A 22961-nucleotide genomic window follows, 5' to 3' on the forward strand; every position below is an offset into this window, starting at 1 on the left:
AATGAAAGCATAGTCTTTTTGACTTTAGAATATTTGCTCATCAAGTAAGTCATCTTCATCAAAGTCCAAATCAAGACAAGCTCCTCCTTTTTCCCCAATCCCTGTAAATTACCAAATATAGATTTTATGAAAATGAATCCAATCATTTGTGTAAAACACTAACATATCTAGTTCTACCTGAAGAAGAACTTAATACAATTCCATAACTCACGAAAGTATCTAGTTCTACCTGAAGAACTTAGTACAATTCCAAAATGGCTGAAAAAGTATCAATATCACTCTCACCATAAGAATCATTGTCAAGTTTCATTAAAGAACAAGACCTAAACAGCTTCTTTTGCAAAGAACCATTCATCATTGTCAAGTTTCAATAAAGAACAAGACCTAATAGTTTCTTTTGCAAAGAACCATTTTATGTTTCCATTTGGAATGTTACAGTCATCTTATCCATATTTGAGTTAAGCTATATCATCAAGTTTGGAATGTACAACCTTTCCCAAAAAAGGACATGTCATCAAATGTGGAATGACATACAACAACTGTAAACATCATCGAAACATATCAAGTGCCTATCTTGGCCAAAACAGAGGGAGATTCGAAAAATTTAAAATAACATGGATGTAGGTTAAGACATGTCTACACGGTCTTTAGCCCTATCTCCCCCACAATTTTGAATATTCGGTCTTTGATCAGGCCCTGTTGTGAGAGCTTCGGCCTGTTATCATTCGATTTCATATCAATCAAAGTGATAATCCCGTGTTCTTGAGATAATTCAGCATTTGGCCTGTTGCAGCCTAAGATGTCTCCTCTTACCATTAAAGAGTGAGTTCTTCACAACCATTGTTGTAGCTTGATTATCACAGAACACACATAAGGAACTAATCCTTAACCCACTAAAGAACTAATCTTTAATCGGGTCAGTGGAATGCCATAACCATAATCAGATTCTTTATCCCGTAGCTTTCATCTATAGCTGAAGTTAGGGCATAAAGTTCCAATTCGACTTCCACACAACAGCAATAAATTTGTTGTCCTCTGATTCTGAGCCCCATGATATATCAGAATAAACTTACACAATAAGTGGATGGCCACCATAGTTCAGAGCATACTCTTGAGTACACGAAAGGTATCTCATCAGCCTCATAAGGACATTTCTATGCTCATGGCCAGAAGTGCTAGTAAAATGACTCAGCATGCCAACTATAAAAGCTATGTCTGGCCTAGTGCAACACAAAACATACATGAGACTACCAATCAGTTTAGAATAATCTAACTGACTCACACTGTCTCTTCCTTAGAGATCAGCTTCTTGGTATAATCAAAATGGTATCTCAATCGGTTGGCACTCACTGCATCCTCAAAAGGAAAGTAGTTTTTCATATAATGGGCTAGGCCAAGGGTGATTCCTTGCCTTTCAAAAATGTACTTTCATACCAAGAATGGTGTTAACAACACCCAGGTCTTTTCATGTCGAATTCTTTACCCAAGGTTAGTTTCACATTACTCACCACAGAGAGAGATTGGAAACAAGAATCAACATCTACATACAAGCAAATAAGCATGACCTTATTTGCACAAAATGATAGTAAAAGCATTATCAGAGTAATTGATCAGAAAATCCAAAGCTCTTTACTACTTTGTCAAATTTTTGATGTCACAATTTAGGTGTTTGATTAAGACCATAGCAAAATTTTGTATAAGCACATACAAATATCTACTTACAGCCCATAGTTGACTAGTTGTCAAGTTAGATTTTCTAACAGAGAGCTCATTTCATCATGAATGGCTTCTGGCCATAACAAAGAGTCCCTAGATCTCATCACTTCCTGATAGGATGATGGATCATTCTCCAAAGGGTAGGTCACAAAGTTCTCACCAAAATTCTTGGGTACTCTACCACATATAAATGAAGTGCATATACCAAAATAATAGTAACTACTTTAACATCTTATAAAGTTAGTTGTTTACCCGAAGAAAGGGACAAGTTCGCAGTACCAGTGTGAGTGACCTCCATGTCTGCTCCACTAGCAACTGTACCAGTCTCCTTTACTACGATAACACCAGTGAAAAATTTCCTTGAGTTGTAAGCCTGACAAATGGCTTCTGTATCCGACCACCAATCTGAGGAAGTACTGGCCTTATCTTTTCCCAACATGGCAGCTCTTCCTTTTATGCTCAGCCTTATCTACCAACATAGTAGCTTCCTTATATGGTGTGTCCAAACGATTACCGTTTGACCATCTCAAAGGGAATTGCAGTCTTGTCCATTTTAGTCCAATTTATCAAAAAAAAATATGGAAAGAGTGCACCTGATTTGTGAAGCGTGGTAACCAAATAAGAATAACTAAGTCGCGAACCAAATCCAAACTCGAATCCGAGATATCCAAGATGAATCCCAACAACAAGAGATTACCACTAAGGGAAAAAACCCAAACCCAACATATTGGGGTTTACAGGGGGTGAACCAAGAACAAAGAACCAGCCAAGGCGAAACCTGAGACGAGGGTTGTTCAGACTATCCAACTGTCGGCAAAACTAGTTGGCAAGAACTGGTCTAAAACCAATTGCAAATACCAAAACAGACTGGTCTTCTATATAACTCGCGATTTACAAAGCTGTTTTCTTGCAATTCTTGTCTAGATTTCTCGCCAGAAATAGCCTGGTTGTGTAGAGAGAGATTCGACTCTCGATTATGGGCTACCAGCGGCCGGATATGGGTTGCAACCGGCGGTTGGTCGCACCTCCCAAGGAAGCTCCGATTTCAAACGGTGGAAGTATCTCTTGTAGCAGAAGCTTCAGAATAAAGAACTAGATCTGTGTTGAGAGAGTTGTCTTTTTCAAATCGTGAAAAAGGAACCCAGAAAAATTCCGTCCGTGATTAGTCTCGCAACCCAAATAGAGAAAGAAGGGAGGTTGAACACCAGAAATTAAACCCATGTACAGATTTGGGCTTTATAGGAAGAAACCCAGACCCAGTCGTTCAATTGCTCTTTTGGTGTCCACAAAAAAAAATAGTAACTGGTCTGAAGAAAATACGTCAATTCGTTAAGACGTTCAAGAAATCCACGAATTTTGAGGCTTCTGTGTGATTCAAAACGAATTTTAGGGATTCAAACAACCACGGCCAAATTTTGATTCTAATAAGGAATAAAACCCACGCCCAACAGGCCACAATTCTAACGTGAGATGAGCCAAGTATCCTCTTCTTGTTTCCAACGGAAATAAAACCCACGATCAAGAAAGATCAGCCGTCTTCTTCTTTTGGTAGTTGAAAACGATGCCAAGAAGATCAAACAATCATGCCCAAATCGTCGTTCCCAGTGAAACTTCAATCGAGGAATCCCATCCCAAAATTAAAACGAAGTCAAAAAACATTTTAGGGTTTATAGAATGATGCTTCAAGATTGTTAGAGTAATTAGGTCAAGCAAGAGGTTGCTTGAAGCATTACACCCAAGGTATCTAATTTGGAATACCAAGTTTGTTGCCTCCAGCCCCTATATATATTAGATACACTAGGATTTTAACAGGTTAGTGGGCTCTAGCCCAAATAGGCCCACTACACTGGTCCATTATATTATTGGGCTTATATTAGAACATACATGGGTTATATTATATACCCAACAATCCCAAACCCACAGCACTTGTAAGTTAGGGAATTGTGGAAGATTAATAAAGCTTCCTCAACTTGTGACAACCCTCCAAATGCAATGTCTTAAGGCTAGAGAGGGTTCCAGATGGCATCGACCCCTCCCAAAGGCTCCGCAAATTAGGTAGATCTTCAAAATGTAGACGCTCTAAGTTTGGTAAAGCAGTAGTCTGTTTTTCTAGCCCGTTCCAATCCATTACATTTCTTCGAATCTTTCGATTCTACACTCTCTCAACTCATTCAAGTTTTCCAAGCCGATTTCCAAGAGGTCTCTAACTCCACCATGACCGATTAACTTTAAAGCATCGGCACGACTTAGTACTTCAATGATCGCATCTGCTTGGGTTGCGACCTCACCACCAAGTACCAAAGCTCGACCTGCTTTAGGATAGAGCCAGAAGTCTGGATCATAGGAACCAACCACAATTCGAAATGTTTTAATACGTTTCTCTTTCCACGATAGGCTGCCTTGGACAAATTGTTCAAGGCACTCCAGTTAGTTCCCTCAAGCTGCATATCTCCTCTGTCACACAATTTGCAAAGCTCTCATCCCACCTCCCATCATATGGATCTACCTTGATATGCAAGTTTTCCAATAGAGAGAGCCTCGATATTCTTACTTTGAGTTCCTGACATGACAAGACACATGCAGAAGCCTAAGTTTAGTTAGCTCCCCAATCTCAATAGGTAAACAATCAAGCACATCAAGTTCATTTAGTGCCCCAACTTTAGAAGTGAGCGTCTTCAATTTCTTACAATTATTTAGAAATAGTGCTCGGAGGCTGACCAAATTGCAAATGGATTCTGGTAGTGACTCTATGCGGGTGTCACTTAGGTCCAAAACTCAAAGGCTCCCCATGTGATCAAAGAATGATGCAGGAATTTTTAATGGTTGGTTCGTTTGAAGCAACAGTGTTAAGAGCTTGGGGCATTTTGGTGACGGGGGAAGACTTTTTAATTCATTACACATCAAGGAGATCCTCTCCACGTTTTCCCATTCCTTTTCCCTTGGGGGTTTGCTTATCCCAACACCAGCTCTCACTAAGAATCTACACCCTTCTCCAGTTGGAGAAGTGATTCGTAATGCTAGATCCCTTATAACATCATGCATCTTGACAGAGTATGCCTCGACGCTTTCAAAAAGAGATGCACCTATGAGATTATTTACTATAGCATGGCCCTTAGCATATGCGCCTGCACCATCGATAAAACCTTCCCCCCTCCAATACTCAATTAATTCATCTATTTCTATCTCATAGTCTTCCGAATACAGTGCCCCGAACAAAAAGCAATTCTTTGTATTGTCATTGTTTAACTCGTCGAAACTGAATTTCAAGCGCTTAAACACTTGTTCTTCAATATCTTCGATCTCAGATGTAGTTGGCGAGCGTAACTCATTCAATGCATTTTTCCAGACATGGACATTAGCCTCCTTCCTCAAGCTCCCTCCCACCACGATGATTGAAAGTGGCAGACCATGGCACTCCTTAACCGCATCCTTTGCTAAGGATTGTATGCTTGGATTTTCAACAACATCCCCCACTTTGTTTTGGAAAAGTTTCCATGCTTCCTCTGCAGATAAGATATCTACCCTTATCTCCACATCAGTATCCATCGACTTACAAACTTGCAGGCGTCTAGTCGTCAACAGTACTTTGGAATCGTTCTCTAGGTTTATGCTAGGGATTCCAACATTGTCCAACTCTATTTTCTCCCACATGTCATCCAAAAGAAGAACGAATTTCTTTCTTTCCAATTCCTAATATATTCTTCTTGCCATAATGTCATTTGATTCATCACTTCCTAAATTCAATGACAATCGTTTTGCAATTTCATTCTGCACATTTCGCAAGCTCCAATCTTTTGAGACGGTTACCCATATGACAATTTCAAACAACTGGGTTATTTCTGGTGAGTTGTTCATACTTTTCATCACCGTCGTCTTTCCAACTCCACCCATTCCCCAAATTCCAATCTTTTGTTTTTTAATGTCTTTGATGCATCCCAATATTTTTTGTAGAGTGCAATCAGTTGATGTGTTCTTTTCTATTATTGGTGCAGGTATGGGTTCAACTATATTTGTCGGTGCGTCAACGACCACCCCACCGACCCAAGACGCTGGTTTCTGTAGGAAATCTTTGATCAAATCGCTGGACTCATCAACACGTTTACCAAGCTTCAACCGCAATGAAACATCCGGACACCATCCCATCAAACAATTTTTCTCCTCTTTGTACTCTTTCTCTATCTCATTCACCTCACTTTGTAGCCTTTCCACCTTTTCAAGCCAATTTTCACATTCATTCGACGACGCAGTCCCTCTGCTTCCATGCTTACTTATCTTGCCTTTGATGTCTTCCCTTCTACTATACAGAACGCTTGCTTTTTCATTGAGATTTTTTAAATTCTTTTCTAGATTTTTGATGTAGCTAATGCGTCGAATAATAGGATAACCTAACCACTTCGCAATTTCAAATACCGGTGCCACAAGGGACTCCATACTGACTGCAAAATAAGAAAAGAATGAGAGGCAAATAAAAGTGTGCATTCAATCTTATGAATAGACATATCATATATAATCCACCTCAAAGGAATCCAAATAAAAAGATCAATTCTTTTAGGGAAATGATTTTAGCACTCCGCTGTTTTGATATGTCGCAAGAGTACCTTGTCTTTTTATTTTTAATTGGCATTGTCAGAGCTTTTTGGGAGCTGTAAATAACTTTTTGACAGCACTTTGAACACTAAAAGACAAGAATCTTGCTCGACATATCAAAACATTGGACTGCTAAAATCATTTCCCTTCTTTTAATTTATAATATTTTATTCATTACGAATGACCAATTCAATCTTCATATATGGGCAAAAACAACACTCATATGCTCGTGATAAAAGATAAAAGGTATACAATAAAAATCCCTGCTCCTAAAAGACAAGAGAATTGGGAAGACATGAATATTTCTATTAGAGAATGTATGTTAAGGGTTAATGATGATTTCCATCCAAATCAGGTCATAATTTACTGTGATTGAATTGGAAGCAGAAACTTTATACAAAATATTCTATTTCTCGATTGGGGAGAAAAGTTATGCGGACAATTTTATAAGGCAAAAAGCAAAATAGATGATTTAACCGGATTACTAATGTAAAACATATCATAGATGATTACCTTGGACACCTGGATAAGAAAAAATCAGGCCAAAAGGGCAACTAATATTTTGCTACCGTTGGCTACAGTTATAGGAGTCGTTATTAATATACATTGTTGAAAAAAGGATGACGATACCTACATGAAAGCCAATCAATTAAAGTTCATTGGTTGTTTTGAAGCATCTCAAGAACAGGCCATTTAGAGGGTCAAATTTCAGTATGATGTCAAAATCTACTATATGTAATTAGTTTGTATCTTGCTCATTTTTGGCCATCTAGGGTATTGAGAGTTCTACTAGATTATAATTCTCCTAATTAAGGGTACTGAGTTTTAATAAGTTTTATATTTTTTACTATTTTATAAAATTTATTATTTTTAATAAGTACGGCTTATAGGAAAGCGAGTTTGGTTTGGAGTCTTAGGACCATTTAAGACTTGATAATCATATTGTGTGAGACTTTTGATTATTATCTATAGAATTTTATTTTTAGAGAAGTTTATTCGCTAGATCTCCTTGTGGGTTCAAGGTTTTGATCAAAGCTACATCTTCTACTCCTTTTTATAGTTTCATTAATGTGTCAGGATGTGATCAGAGATTACCCTCTTTTTTATGGTTGCTAACAAATAATTGGGCTAAAGAAATTCATCGGACGGTGCTATGAGGAATGATGGTATGATAATGGTAGCATTCAAGGATTTTCAGTGGAACAATTAGCGTTCGATGTACGAGATGCAAGTAGTGATTTCTTGATTGATAGACACCTTCGAGTGCAATCAGATTTGTGACAACGAACCACATATGATTTGTGACGGGGCTTGCGGTCAACATGTTTGTGATTCACTATACATAGTAAATCATCGACCTCCACCCAGTGAAGATGAATCCAAAGATGAAGAGGTTGAAGAGATTATCCTCCAACATTGGGGAAATGAAAAGCGAGGCATGATAAAAAAAACCCAATAAAAAATGATCAAAAATGATCTTCTAGACTTCAATTGTCAACTTCAATAAAGGACTTCCTCGATTGGCTTATTGAGGTAGTTATAGTTTTTTTATTATATGGAGGTTCGTGAAGGCAAAGGGATGAAGTTAGTGGCATATAATCATAAAGATGGGGCTTCGGCTTAGTGTAAACAATTCCAACTTTCACAGACACAACATATGAAGGCACCAATTCAAATTTGGCAAAGAATGAAGCAGTTGCTGCGAGCGTGATTCTTGCAGATAGATTATGATCAAGTGTTATTCGATCTCTTAAGATTATTTAGTTTCCTAAAATATCTCATTGAAATTTTGGCATGGAATCTTAGAAAAGGATGCGTCTGCATTAGTCTCCCAAGTTGGAGAAAATATGTTGTCAGATATGAATCTTCGAAGAGTGTATGTTCTTACTAATTTTTGTCAGCATCATTTTCCCATGATTCAAAAAATTCGTCCTCGAGTTTTGAAGTGTCGAAGAATGCTAATCATCTGAAACACTAAAGCATAAAATCTTCTACATAATGTCTAGGACGAAAGATAATCTTTCTTGATTCTGAATCGGCTTGAATTCATAAACATCTTCAATTTATGATCTAATAAAAATGAAGTGATAAAAATTTATAAAGAAATCAAATTAGTATTTCGCCATTTACCCTCCACTTCGATCTGCATGCCGTCAAATCGAATTTCTTTTTCTTTCATTCGTGGTTTCATAGCACACAACCACCATCTCTTATGTCACCACATCCTCACAACTTCCACTATCAATGATAAGATTATTCATAGTACACCGAGTAACCAACGCCTCGCCATGATCATTCCAAGTGATCTTGTCACCCTCATCATCATTGTAGTCTTCAAAACATGGTTGTTCATTTAGAACCTTAGATTCAACCAACTTGTCAAACTCTTCGCCCAAATTTAAATATGGTTGTTCAACTAGAACTTTCGATTCGACCAACTCCTCAAATTCTTTGACCAAATTTACATGCCTTTGGTTTCGGCACTCTACCATTACATGACCGAAACACAAACACTTGTAGTGCATATTAATATCATGGTAGGGCTGATTAGGACCCGTCCGATCATGAACTTCCATGCTCTCCCTGTTGAGCACAATGATAAAAAAAAAAGGTTAAAATCCTCCAAGGCGACACTATTGTCATCGCGACTTCATCAATTTGGTGATCTTGACGAGGAGCCTCCATATGAACACCTCGATCACTCCCACGAACCATGGTAGTCGCCTCTTCACGACAAACGACAAGGATCAACGAGAGCTCTGATTACCAAATCAGTGTTGCAAAAGCCAAAAGCCAAATAGAATTTCACCACTTTTGATGTACGATTTTCACACGAAACTGTAACACCAGGAAGATAAAACGTAATATTGAAAAAAAAATCCAAAAGCTCCCCTTTTTCATATTCCAATCGTCCAATATATATCTTTTACAAGTTAAAGCACCTTGCTACAAAAGACTTCTTGTTACTATTATAATTAAAATTAATAAAAGATAAACTTCCTTATTTAGCTCCTAATAAAAGTAACTCAAAAGATAAAATCTATGATTTCTAAACATGCTAGCTAGAGATAAGAGGCTTATTAGGAAACAAAATCTCTTAAGATCAGTTAGTTCCCTAAAGTATCTCTCACTAAAATTTTTGGCATGGAATCATAGAAAAGGATGCGTCTGCATCATCCATGAAGAAAGATTCTAGTGATCACTATAAGAAAAAGGGCCTATAGCGACTATTTTTTTTTCCATCCCCCATTAACCGTTGCTACAACATAACATTGGCGACAACAAAATTCACTGTCACCAACGAATATGAATCCGTGATTGTACATTTCAAATCAACCCTAATATAATTTTTACAGGGGGGGGGGGTTAATTCTTTACCGTCGTATCAAATAAAAAAATATATTTAATATTTTTCAATCACACACACACACACACATATCAATCACACTTATTGGCGACGTTTCACAACACCGTCGTTAATAATTTCCCACATCGATTGCATCTTCTTTTCTGCAACACTCGCCGCTATATTTTTATTTACGGCCACGACAATTAAGAACCATCATGGTAAAATGGAAATAACGTCGGTAAGTATCTGTTACTACTAACCATTTCGACATTGAAGCCAAAAGTTGCTGCCATAACTATTCTTTGTGATTTAGTTTATTTGGACAACCTTAAGTTTTAGGGAAAATTCTCAAAAAAATGTGATTTTTATCTGAAAATCTCAAAAAAGGGTAGAGTTGGCTAATTTCTCAAAAAGAGGTGAAACGCATCCCAAGGAGTGTTTTAGGACAAAAATGCCCTTATGTTGCCTTTCCCTCTAAGAAAGTAAGCAACAAATCCCAATGCATTTCTGTGGACCCCGATCCTGAGGACGGTGCCGAGGGACGCGAGATCCCTCCTGCAATCCTCAAAGATCTCCACAATTGATGAGAGCTCTGCCAAGGAACTCTCGAAACGGATGCCACCCTCACAGCATAGCATGAGTGGCAATATAAAAGGAAAGAGATACATCCCGATCCGGAGCCAGGGCTCGAAACCAAGATATATCCGAAAATAACTCAGAGTCGCCATCCATGGACACGCCATGGAACCAAAACAAATGCTCTGTTTGCAATGGATAACCAGAGATACAGAAGGTCCGTGCCTGATGACGAATGGAGAAGGTCCGAAGAGCGCCCCCAATTCGCCCGAGTGCGAACACTTGGTCTCTTATGCCATTTACTATTAACCTTGAAGAGTTTCAAGAGAAAATCATATGAAATGGGAACACGCATCTCCGAGAAAACGTCTATCTAATCATGCATGTCTCGGAGATGAAAATGAGCACACACAAAAGAATCAAAATAAATGGCACCTAATGATAACTAGGTTCTGAGTTACATACCTAACTGGTGTCTAAGTTCTGATGTACAAACACATGCAAGCTATAACTAAAGGTATAAGATCAGTACAAGAAAGTAAGAAAACACAACAAAATATACAATATAACAACACCACAAATCCTAAGACTCTAAAACGATTTAGCCCGAGTCCTCGGATGGTCTGATATTCATCCAAAGAAGCCTACGTATCCCCGCCTCCATGAGAATCAAGGCAACATAGTTCTTCGCGTCTATTCTAAGCTAGGATGCCTAAGACACCTAGACCTCTATCTTAGACTCGATCTAAAAGACCGGACTAGTTATTAAAGCTTCTTGAACGATTATTTAAATTCCAGTGAATTGTAGATTTTAGGACACCCTATATGCCCTAACTAAATGCAAGTTAGCCTTAAGCTAATGCAAGTGGTTCCTACAACCTACGTGTAACTAGGCTGTATGCCCTAAGGAAAACAATAGGATTGCTAACGAATCCAAGACCTAGTCATCAGTCGGCGATGTGAATCGCCAACTAACCGGACGGAGGCACTCCTAGCTAGGACAAACCCCTAACTCTAAAACAAACACAAACAAGCACACAACAAATCAAAGACGAATTCCTAACTCTAAAACTCTCTATCTAGGACAAACTCCTAACTCTAGAGGAAGATTTTTGTTAAAAATAAGGTTTTAAAGTTGAAGGGTTAAAGCATTTTTTATTTACAAAGTTTGGCTGGACTTGGGATGAAGATCCCAAGCTGCACTACGTACCTCGTGGAAGAGGATCAAGCCAACGTAGTTCGAAATGAACTCTCAAACTACGCTTCTAAAAGAAACACTCAACACTTTAGATTTTTTTTTAAGTTTTTTTTTTTAGGTTTTCAAATGTTTTTGGTATTTTTAAAGTTTTCAAATGTTTTTGAGATTTAAATTTCTAATGTTTTTGGATTTTAAAGCTTTTCCAATGCTCAAGACCTTTAAATGTTTTCAATCTTAAAGGGAACACGCAAGTAATACCATAAACTAAGGCAAAGCCTTAAAGCAAAAAGGGGAAACCCCAAACAAGCAACAAAGGTCTCAAAGAGACGAATCACAACAAGAAACTGGCGTCTCAAAGAGACAACCCACAACAAGAAAGATAGTGCCCCAAGAACAGAGAAAACAATCTAAGATCCTAAGCAGGGAAGGCTCTTATATGACTGAGTTAGTCTCTAATGGAAAAACTCCTAACTAATAACACTAGGGAGGAAGTACAAATGAGTCAGAGACTCTAATAACACTACAAAGGATGAATGAGTCAAAGACTCTCTAATCAGGGCTGACTCCTATGCGAATGGACTATCGAATAAGGAGAAGCTCACAAGTAAAAAGGAATAAAAGACCCTGTGCATAGTTGGCAAAGGTGAAACACCCAGCCGGGCCGGACAGCTACCTAGCCCTAGGGTGCAACAAATGTGCAACCCAATACCCATAAGGGTAGGGGTATGCTGCCAAGCCGAGTAGGGTGTTCTCCCAAAATCAAACGACGCACAGAGAGGAGGACTAACGAGAGAATGAGACCGGGCGGGTCTAAAAGGAATAAGAGACCTTGTGCATATTTGGCAAAGGTAAAAACACCCAGCCGGGCCGGACAACTACCTAGGCCCAGGGTGCAACAAATGTGCAACCCAATACCCATAAGGGTAGGGGTATGAAGCCAAGCCGAGTAGGGTGTTCTCCCAAAACCAAACGACGCACAGAGAGGAGGACTAACGAGAGAATGAGACCGGGCGGGTCTCCCAAACACACACAAAGATGGGCTCCAAGTAACCTTATCATTGCCCTCAAAGGGGTAAGCAGGGCTAAGATAACTAATTGACCAAATTGGTCTCTAATTAACAAAGGAACAAACTGAGGTGCACTCTCAGAGAGGACTCTACAAATGAGGCTTGCCTCCAAAGGAGGATTGCCTAACAAGACAGAGTATGTCTTCCAGTACAGGTTCTATTATCTAAAGAAGTCTAGAAGACTACGCTAGTCTATCCAAAGAGAGAAGAAAAAGGTTACCAAGTAAACTCAAATTTCCATTCAATTATTATAAAAACAAATCAAATATCCGCAAAGTAAGATCTACAACTAAAGAGTGCACAACATGCAGCAATCATAAAATGATAAACAACATTAATTAGTCCAGACCAGCCGCTGGATAGCCTAATAAAGCAAGAAACAACATTAAACACTTCTATGCCCAACCACAAGTACCACTGCCCCAATATGGGGGTGAAATCAGATGATGCTAAAGTAGTCATCTGATATCACAAATGCACAGGATAATATTTCTAAGCCCGCCTTGAGATCAGGCAGTACTCATGTCGATAATATCGAATAGAGTAGTCATCTGATCTCCTTCTTTCCTAAAACAATTTATTTAAATAAAAGACAAGTTTATGATCCTCAAGAGAGTCTCACCTGAGCAGTCCATTTATTATCATCTTCAAAACCTAACTCGAAGATTAGTACAAGAGAAGAATATAAAAAAAATATCAAAAAGATTATGATAATTCCAATTTATTAAGAATTTCAGTGCATACAGAGGACATCAACTTGTGCAGATCCAAGTGCGAAGCGGTGAGTCACAAAACATAAAGACGGGACTATCGCCTTCATCGCCCTTGCAATGAATAAGGGAACTAATATTTAAAAGCATCTAAAAGACTGGGAAAGTCTTCCTAAAAGAAAAAAAGGGAAAAAACTAACGGGACTTAGCAAGTCCCCTAAAAAGATGGGCTTGGGCTAGCGCCTTCATTGCCCCCAAGACGGTCTTTCTCCTTTCAAAGTATATATTTTATGAAGGAGAGACCCTTGCGGCGCAAACCTAAAAGGTGACAAAGTAAGCAACCTGAACGAGGTCCACCAAACAAGGAGACTAATATGCTGCGAACAAGAGCAAAATGCGGCATCGAGGAATAAAATGCAAGTTGGCATTAGAAACCAAAATATTGAAATCATGATATTGGAGCAAATATCTACAAAGGAGAACTAGAAAGACATAAACGGGCCATGAACACTCTGAGGGCAAGTGACCTTTGGCTTCACAGCAATGATATGAGTAATTCCCAAAGCTAAATACATATGATAGCCAACACCCCTTTGTCAAGTCATGAGAGCAACACTTGTGCAGTGCCAATTTTTCTATGAGTGGGGGGGGGGGGTACCTAAAGATCCCCTTTGAGATTAAATCTCTCATGAGAATCTGAATTTCAAGAATGAGAAAATGTGCAAGAATATGCAGCCGAATTCTATTTCTTTTCTGTCATGAAAATTCAAAGCATGCACGTGACAAAGCCAGATCATATATGTATAGTTCGGACATAAGCATATAAGGTCAGGCCAAGGGTTTAAAATGACTATCGGGCAGATGGCATTAACACTATCATGCTTTGATAATTGTACAAACTCATCTTGTCTTTCCTTCTTTTGATTAAAGAGGCTTTGAAAATTATCACTACCTTGGGCAGATATTTAAAAATAAATAAAAATAGAAGAGACAAGATGGGTTTGTGGGATTATCAAGTCGCAATACAGTCAAGATCAACTACTTCTCCTTTATGGTCTTTGGGGAATGCTTACAAACCAATTAAGGAAATGCCGAGGCAAACATTTCAGTCAATCTGCCTCCAAAAGAAAATGTACCAGGGAGATGAAGCTAATACCCATGCCAAACATTTGTACCAACTCCCCTTTGTCTTTCAATATTAACATAACCATAAGCAAAGATACTAAAAAGAATCATCAACATGCTGTCACTTTTACCAACCAATAATCACACAAAATGAGCTTAAATTTACATTTGAGATTAAAGGAATAAGATAGAATATCTTCAACCTTCCAAATACCCCGAGCTTTCAGTCACTTAACAATAAAAAAATTTGACAAATTTTCAAGAAAGGAATAAACGAAAATGGCTGCAGGGTAGTCTATACAGAGAAATCAAAACATGATTGGAAAATTTGAACAAGAGCAATTAAATCAAATACCATTATGCATTAGGATGAAGAAAAAATTAATTAAAGCTCAGTAAACTTTAACGAAGCATTCTCCTAGAAAAATTGAGGTGAAAAGAGGAACAGTGGATCAGAATCACCATACCTCAAACATACATATCACAAACACATTGCATTAGTAGGATGAAATGTTTAAAGAATTTAAGACATAGAAAACTGCATAGATAAGAAGATAAATAGCTGCTTGCCTGAGCTACTACCAAGGCTTTCAGTTATAGACACACTCAGAGCTCAAAAGACAAATGAAAATACCGATGCCTCAGCCCTTGCCAGATTCATTTCTAAAGTTGGAAAGGGGTCGAGAGTTTGATTGACAAGGGTTGGAGTGGATTTAATCAAATGAAGAAGATGATGGAAGAAAGGGTTGGGGTGGAGAAATGATGGTGATGATGGTTGCAAGGGGTGGTAATGGTTGGATTCCGGCAAAGGGGTTGGTCGGAAAAAAATGGTGGATATTGCAGAGGTGAGGATTTTGGGTAAGAGAGGATGGAGTTATAATGGGTAGAGAGTGGGTTTGGGGTGAACAGAAATGGGTTTGGGAATTTTTCTAAAGGGGGTTTGCAGAGATTGTGGATGCCGGATTCCGGCGAGAATCCGATCGGGGAAGGTAGGAGGTTGTGGTGGATTATGGCCGGCGGGAGGGTTGACCGGAGTTGCAGAGGAGAAAATGGGGGTTGGTTTTGGATATGAGAGGCAAGGATGGAGATGAGAGGTGGATGATGGAGGTTGCCGGAATTAATGGGGGAGGGTTTAGGGGAAGATTGTGGTGGGTGAAAGAGGCAGCAATGGCCGGTGGGTGGCTTGCCGGAGAAGAGGGGTTTTGCCGGAGAGGATGCGATGGTGGCTGGAGAAAAAGAAAAAAAAGAAGGAAAAGAATGGAGGTGGAGATTGAGAAGTGGTGGGTGTGGGTTTGGGATGGTGGTGTTGACCGGTGGCTAGTGGAGGAGGTGATGGGGCCGGTGTCTTGCCGGATTCCGGCCAGAGAGATCGGAGGAGATGGCTGGAATAGGGAGGGTTGAAATGGGTTTGGATATTAGGGGAAATGGGTATTGAGGTGGTGGGATTCCGGCAAGGGTGGCCGGATTCCTCCCTCTCCTTCTTCTTCCTCTCTCACTTTCTCTTTCTCTCTTCTCGGCTTTGAACGAGAGAAAGAAAAAACCAGAAAAAGAAAAATCCCTCGTTTTGCCCTAATTCGATGGTCTCTTATAAGACCATAAAAATTATACCCCCCCTCCTTCATGGACACCCCTCTAATGCATTCAATGACCCCTTTTTTACACAGCAAGGGGGGGGGGGGCCAGGGTGAGAAAAATAGAAATGATATTTTTCAAAGCCCTGCTGTTCCATGGGCAGCCCCCATCCATATATTTTGGTATTCTTCTATATAGGGTTAGTGGTCCAGGTAGGAAACAGGGGAGCGGAATTTTTGCAAAATATCTTCTCTCTTTTGATCCCAACCCTCCAAATTGCCTTTTTGTTCAAGGGTTGGGATCAAAGGAGGCATAACCAACTAGGAAGCTTCCAAGGAAGCTTCCTAAGATGCTCTCCCAACTAATCATAACCATTAACCTCCCTTAAGCTAGATTAGGGTCTAATGATTACTTGCAAAAGAAGAAAGGAATCTTTTTCTTATTTACAGAAACGCCCAGCTTCTGGATAATGCACCCCTCAATTAAGTTGTACACTAATCTGCATACCCCTATATCTCCCCGGACAGCCCATTACGAAATATTTGAACTGGTTTTCTAGGCTTCTGCGCACCCCTTTTCTGGCTAAATCACCACCCTTCTGAACTTGTCCCACGACACTGCCTTAGCTCGTTTGCTAGGCAAACGTGCACAGATCTCGACGAAACTTTACAGGGGCCCTGGTGGGACCCTAAGCTAGCCTAGGGCGTAATTTGGGGTCCACACACACTGATTTGGAAAGGTTATGCACAAAACAAGGAGGTGCAGGGCACGGTCAAAATGGGGTGTCTACAATTTCACCTACCAATTTGACCTTGTTACCTTCTTCTTCCCAAGCCAAAATCAAACTCCATTGGCTGTTGTAAAAATCCCAAATGGAATTCCATTGCAGAGAGGTGAAACTCCCCTCTCCTAAACTGTAGATTTTATTGCATCTTTTATTTTTCTATGGCTTTCAAACATAAGCTTCTCAAGTAGGTCCATTGTGATACATTTGCATACATTTAACATGTTTCTTACATTGCTATGGTGTATTGTCATCATCTTGTTTACTTGTTAGGGATTTGTTATGGTTGTGTTAGGCATTTGTTATTGTCATCATCATCTTTCCAATGCTATGGTGTATTGTCATAATCTCTCTATCTCTCTATTGCTCTCTATGTTTCTATTTAGAGTAAACCAGGATGAAACTCATGTCTATACAATTACAACCACTATTTAAATGTGTAGAAGCAATATTTTATTCTCGGAACCACTGTTGTTATCTGGGAACCAGTATTTAAACACTCAGAAGCAACAATTATACCTAGGAACCACTATTTACCACTATGTAGTGGTTCCGAGGTATAAATAGTGGTTTCCGAGGTATAAATAGGTGTTCCAAGGTATAGAAGTGGTTCAAGAGTAGAAATATTGCTTCACACAAGGTATAAATAGTGGTTCCAAGTTATAAATAGTGGTTCCAGAGTAGAAATATTTCTTCAGACAATCTAATATTACTTCAGTGGATGCCAAAGTTGCAATGAATTTATGAACAATGGGTTAAATAGTTGTCTAAACAGTCAGATCTTATCGTGGTTCATAGTTTAGATGGCCTAATACTTGTTCCATTCCGAGAGTTTAAATTGTGAGATTGAAATAGTTATGCAGTCCAAACCACTATAAAAAGTGAGAATGACTGTATTTATTTGATTTTAAACACTCGGAACCACTAATTAGACCTAGGAACCACTAATTATACCTAGGAACCACTATTTACCAGTATTTAGTGGTTCCAAGGTATAAATAGTAGTTCCAAGGTAGAAATATTACTTCACACAATCTAATATTACTTCAGTGGATGTCAAAGTTGCAATGAATGTATGAACAATGGGTTAATTAGTTGTCTAAATAGTCAGATCTTATCGTGGTTCATAGTTTAAATGGCCTAATACTTGTTCCGTTTTGAGAGTTTAAATTGTGAGATTGAAATAGTTAGGCAGTCAAAACCACTATAAAAAGTGAGAATGACTGTATTTATTGGATTTTAAACACTCGGAACACTAATTATACCTAGGAACCACTAATTTTACCTAGGAACCACTATTTACCAGTATTTAGTGGTTCCAAGGTATAAATAGTGGCTCCAAGGTAGAAATAGTGGTTACAAGGTAGAAATATTGCTTCACACAATCTAATATTACTTCAGTGAATGTCAAAGTTGCAATGAATGTATGAACAATGGGTTAAATAGTTGTCTAAACAGTCAGATCTTATAGTGGTTCATAGTTTAGATGGCCTAGTACTTGTTCCGTTCCGAGAGTCTAAATTGTGAGATTGAAATAGATATGTAGTCAAAACCACTATAAAAATTGAGAATGACTGTATTTATTGGATTTTAAACACTCGGAACAACTAATTTTATCTAGGAACCACTATTTACTTGTATTAGTGGTTTCAAGGTATAAATAGTGGTTCCAAGGTAGAAATATTGCTTCACACAATCTAATATTACTTCAGTGGATGTCAAAGTTGCAATGAATGTATGAACAATGGGTTAAATAGTTGTCTAAACAGTTAGATCTTATAGTGGTTCATAGTTTAGATGACCTAATACTTGTTCCGTTCCGAGAGTTTAAATTGTGAGATTGAAATAGTTATATAGTCAAAACCACTATAAAAAGTGAGAATGACTGTATTTATTGGATTTTAACCACTCGGAACCACTAATTATACCTTTTCACATGCTTTACACCTGTCTGATGGAATGGTGGAAAGGTCGACCTGTAATTGGTCTTCTTACCTGTTTGGTCAAATGGTGAAAATGTCGACCTGTAGGTCGACCTATCAAGGCAAATTCCCACATGTTTGTACATATGCTATAAAGGTCGACCTATTAAGACTACATCTTATGCAACCTCTATAGATTGTAGGGTTGTGATCATCCTATGGAAATGATATTTGGGGCACAACCTATTTACATTGTGGCCCATCAAATGAATGGTTTTGGTCGTACAGTAACATTAAGGCCCGTCCACAATATAGGATGATCCAAGCCGTCCATGGTTTGGAGAATCCTATAGAGTTGGTCGTACAGTAACATTAAGGCCCAATCGTTGGCCCCACCTACATTTTTCAAATTGAAGCGTAGCGTCCACAACATAGGATGATCCAAGCTGTCCATGGTTTGGATCATCCTATGGTGTGGTTCATACAGTAACTTTAACCCAATTTAGGCCCCACCCATATTTTTAAAATGAAGTGTACAGTCCAGACCATAGGATGATCCGAGCCATCCATTTGATGGGCCATAACATTAATGGCTTGTGCCCCAAAAATCATTTGCATAGGATGATCACAACCCTCCAATGTATAGAGGTTTCCATAATAAGCAATTTCTCTTTATATCTTAGGGTTAGGATCATCATATGGAAATGGTTTTTTGGGACACAACCTATTTACGATGTGGCCTATCAAATGGACTGCTTGGATCATCCTATAGTCTAGACGATACACCGTCATAGTGGGTTGGATTTGGGCACCAACTCACCAATAAGAAGAATTTTGGGAGCCCCTCAATTGTTCCTGTTGTGGGGGGGGAGAGAGAGAGAGAAGTGGGAAAAGGTCAAAATGTTAGGTGAAATGCAAATGGGATCCGTTGCTTACTTTGTTGGAGGGAAAACCAACACAAGGGCATTTTTGTCCTAAAACACTCATTGGGATGTGTTTCACCCCTTTTTGAGAAATTAGCCAACTTAACCCTTTTCTGAGATTTTCAGATAAAAATCACATTTTTTTGAGAATTTTCCCTAAGTTTTATTTGTAAAACAATTAAAAACTCACAAAAAACTCGCATAACAAACAATAATGGAACCTTATGAAAAGAAATAAATATCAAACAACATTAAGTAAAAATAGAGATATAAAGGAAAATAACTAGAACTGTAAAGAAAAATGTCTTTGTAAATACTCAAAGAAAATCAATATCACAAGCAATATTGGCATAGAAAAATTGGAGAGCAAATTAAAGAAAAACAACACGACACATGCTACAATCTAATACAAGCAAATTTGCAATCAATTAAATTATGACAATTACCCAAACAAAATCCTCTTCTTTTTTTGTCTCCAAATGTAAATGGAAATGAAATGATTATAAATCAAAGAATTGGAATTTTGTCTTGGAGTCACATTTTGGCAACAAATAAATTTTTTTGTGTTATTCATTTTGAAAATTATATTAGAGTTTGTATTGTACTACTTACACATTTTAAGTTAGTTTTCATATGAAAAGATATTATTTCAAATGTACTTTGTTGAAGACCTTTTCACAAGTCATTTTTATTCATACATCAGGTTTATATCAGTTTAGTTTGCTTTAATGACAACAAAAAGTCATTTTTGGTTGCTATGTAAGTGTCTTTTAGGAGCTGTAATAACGTTCTTTGGATACATCTTTAAATGATTTGAGCCCAATGTAGTTATTGTATAGTGTAAGTCTCATGAGAGGTATCATTTATTCATGTTTTGAGATGTTAATATTATTCAGGTTTGATTTCATCTAGCTGGCCTAAATTAATAGGGTTATAAGTAAGATAATAAACTTAGTTTTGGGTTATTAGCAAAAGAAAAATATATATATTCTATTGAAGGAGGATTGGTTAGTTTTGAATGTGGAGGTCATTTATATGGAAACTTTGTCAGCTTGAAGCATGATATAGTGGTACTACAGGTGATTAATGACAACAGTTATGAAAAGAATTTGAAAGCTTCAGTGATCCCTATTTTTTATTTTTTTTATCTTTTTTATTTATTTTTTGCTCTCACCTGATGAATGTCGGTCAATTGAAAGTAAAAGTAGAATTACATGGGTTGTATTAGCTCTTGAGTACTATTTGATCTTGCTAAAAATGAATAGACTATTTTGAAAGATTACATGAGTTTTACTTACAATGCTTAGCATCAGCTGGTTGTAAAAATAACATGGGATCCATTTCTATTGATTATATTTCGGTGACTTTACTACCTCACTGTTGAGTGATAATTGATTAAGGTTTTCAAGAATTTAATTGGTTGAAAATTGGTTTAATTATCATGACAAAATGTCTTTATTATGAATATATGCACTCTGCAGTTATCTGAACTGTTTTATAGTGTTACTTCATTTTGTTTCCTGAAGAAAGAAGTATTCATTAACTTTTGCATATTAAATAGTTAATTGTTTATACTTTGCAAAGAGAATTGTTTGCTCAAAGATATTTATTCTGTAGTAAGGGGAATATGTCAATATGAGAGTATGGTTTTACATATACCACAAGTTCATTATGTTTTTACACTGCACATTATTTTTTTCTATATTACTAATGCCTAGGAGGATATAAGAATGAATATTTGTGAGCCTTTAGTATGTGTTAGCCTTGTTTAGTACTATACCTTATGATTTTTTTGTGATAAAAATCAATGAAAAGTCACATGAAAATAGTTTCAGTTAGGTTTAGTAATGAAAATCTCGGAGTCTTGTTTTGATGGATACATATTTCTTGATATGCTATGTAAGAAATAACGTTGACAAGGTAGCTAAGACCTATGGCGTGTAATACTTTAATCTTCTTTCCATTAGTTTATCCCAAAGTAGCATTAAATGTTTTCATTTAAGATATTCATGTCTTATTTCATTTTGTTTACTCCATAAATATCACTTACACTTATTTGTATTAAGTCTATAGTTGTATCTCATACTTCATTAATTCATCAGATTTTAAAGAGAGATTAAAGAGCAAAAAAAATATTCTTCAGGTTTATGGTAGATGACAAAATATTATGGGGGAAAGTCTGTGTTTTTATAGAAGTAAAAATAAAGTCTATATTATGGGGGAAAATCATGATGATTTAAAAAGGTTTTTCTAAAGATGGATTGGATAAATGTTTTATTGTAGACATCCCCATTTTACTACGCTTTAAAAAGCGAAAGGTTTGTTTGGTCTATGACAGTCATCTGCATTAGGTTAGGCATTCTTGCATTTTAGGGTGAATTCCACCTCATTTTTTATGTTTTGAAGTTGATCAGCAATCCTAAATGTCTCTAGGGGGTTCCATTGATCTCCGGAAGATGAGAATTCAAGTTTCCAATCAAATGAGAAAACCTGTTATTTTTGAAATTTCTCAGGGTTTTCCCCATTTTCTTCAATTTTTGCACCACAGGGGTAATTTGGTCATTTTCAGTGTCTTATTTGATCCCCGAGTTGTGTTTGAGAAATCTTGAGTAATTACATGAATTTTGAAAAACCTGCTAAATTTAGAATTTCTCAGGGGTTTCACTTGATTTGGAAATTTTGTGTGTCGAGGGCATTTTGGGCATTTTCAGGGAATGCCAAACGATCTTGTTTGATATCATCCACCAAAAGAAAAAAACTTAAAAACTTGCTATGTTTGAAGTTTGACTATGAAGACTTCCCATTTTTAACTTTTCCCTTTGAGGGCAATCTAATTTGAGGTCATTTTTAGTCGATTTTAGGTGTATGGGTCAAATAGGGGCATTTTGGTCCGGAAAATTGCTTTTCCTACAGAGGGTGGCTCGACCATGTGCTTTGGGGTGCACCATGAATGTCATCTGGGTTGGGTTCATTCATAAAAAGTTTGGATTTAATGAGATTTTATTAGATTTTTATTTAAAAAATCCAAAAAACACTTTAAAAAGGCCCATTGGACAAAAGCCCATGTGGGAGGCACATGTGAACTCACCCATGTGGGTTGGCCCACATGGTTGGGCTCCCATATCGGTAGCCCACTTAGTTGGACATCCAACATGGGGTGAGGTGGGTGTTGACATCATATTTATTTTGAAAAAAAAATAATAAAGAGAAAAATAAAGGAAGAGTTGTAATTAAAAATGGCTAGTGTGGTCAGGTTACTAAAATGATCATAACTTTTTACCTACTTCTCCAAAAAAATTACTATTATACTTGTTTTGAATGGCTCGAAAAGATCTACAACTTTCTAGTTTATGACTTTTCTTGATTATGCCCCTAAATAGTTCAAAAACGAGCTCCAACGTTGGACAGTCTTTTTTGGACAGGAACCTTTCA

General features: G+C 37.6%; 1 protein-coding gene across 1 annotated transcript; it reads right to left on the reverse strand.

Annotated features, from left to right (window-relative positions):
* Positions 1-4491: 4491 nt before the first annotated feature.
* Positions 4492-5367, reverse strand: LOC143861543 (putative disease resistance protein At1g15890). Its single transcript, XM_077372456.1, has one exon. It carries the CDS (start codon positions 5365-5367, stop codon positions 4492-4494), a length of 876 nt encoding a protein of 291 aa, XP_077228571.1.
* Positions 5368-22961: the final 17594 nt, after the last annotated feature.

Source organism: Tasmannia lanceolata, unplaced genomic scaffold (genome assembly GCF_043159265.1).
Source record: "Tasmannia lanceolata isolate RefF3 unplaced genomic scaffold, GAP_Taslan_0.1 ptg000037l, whole genome shotgun sequence".
Lineage (NCBI taxonomy): Eukaryota > Viridiplantae > Streptophyta > Magnoliopsida > Canellales > Winteraceae > Tasmannia > Tasmannia lanceolata.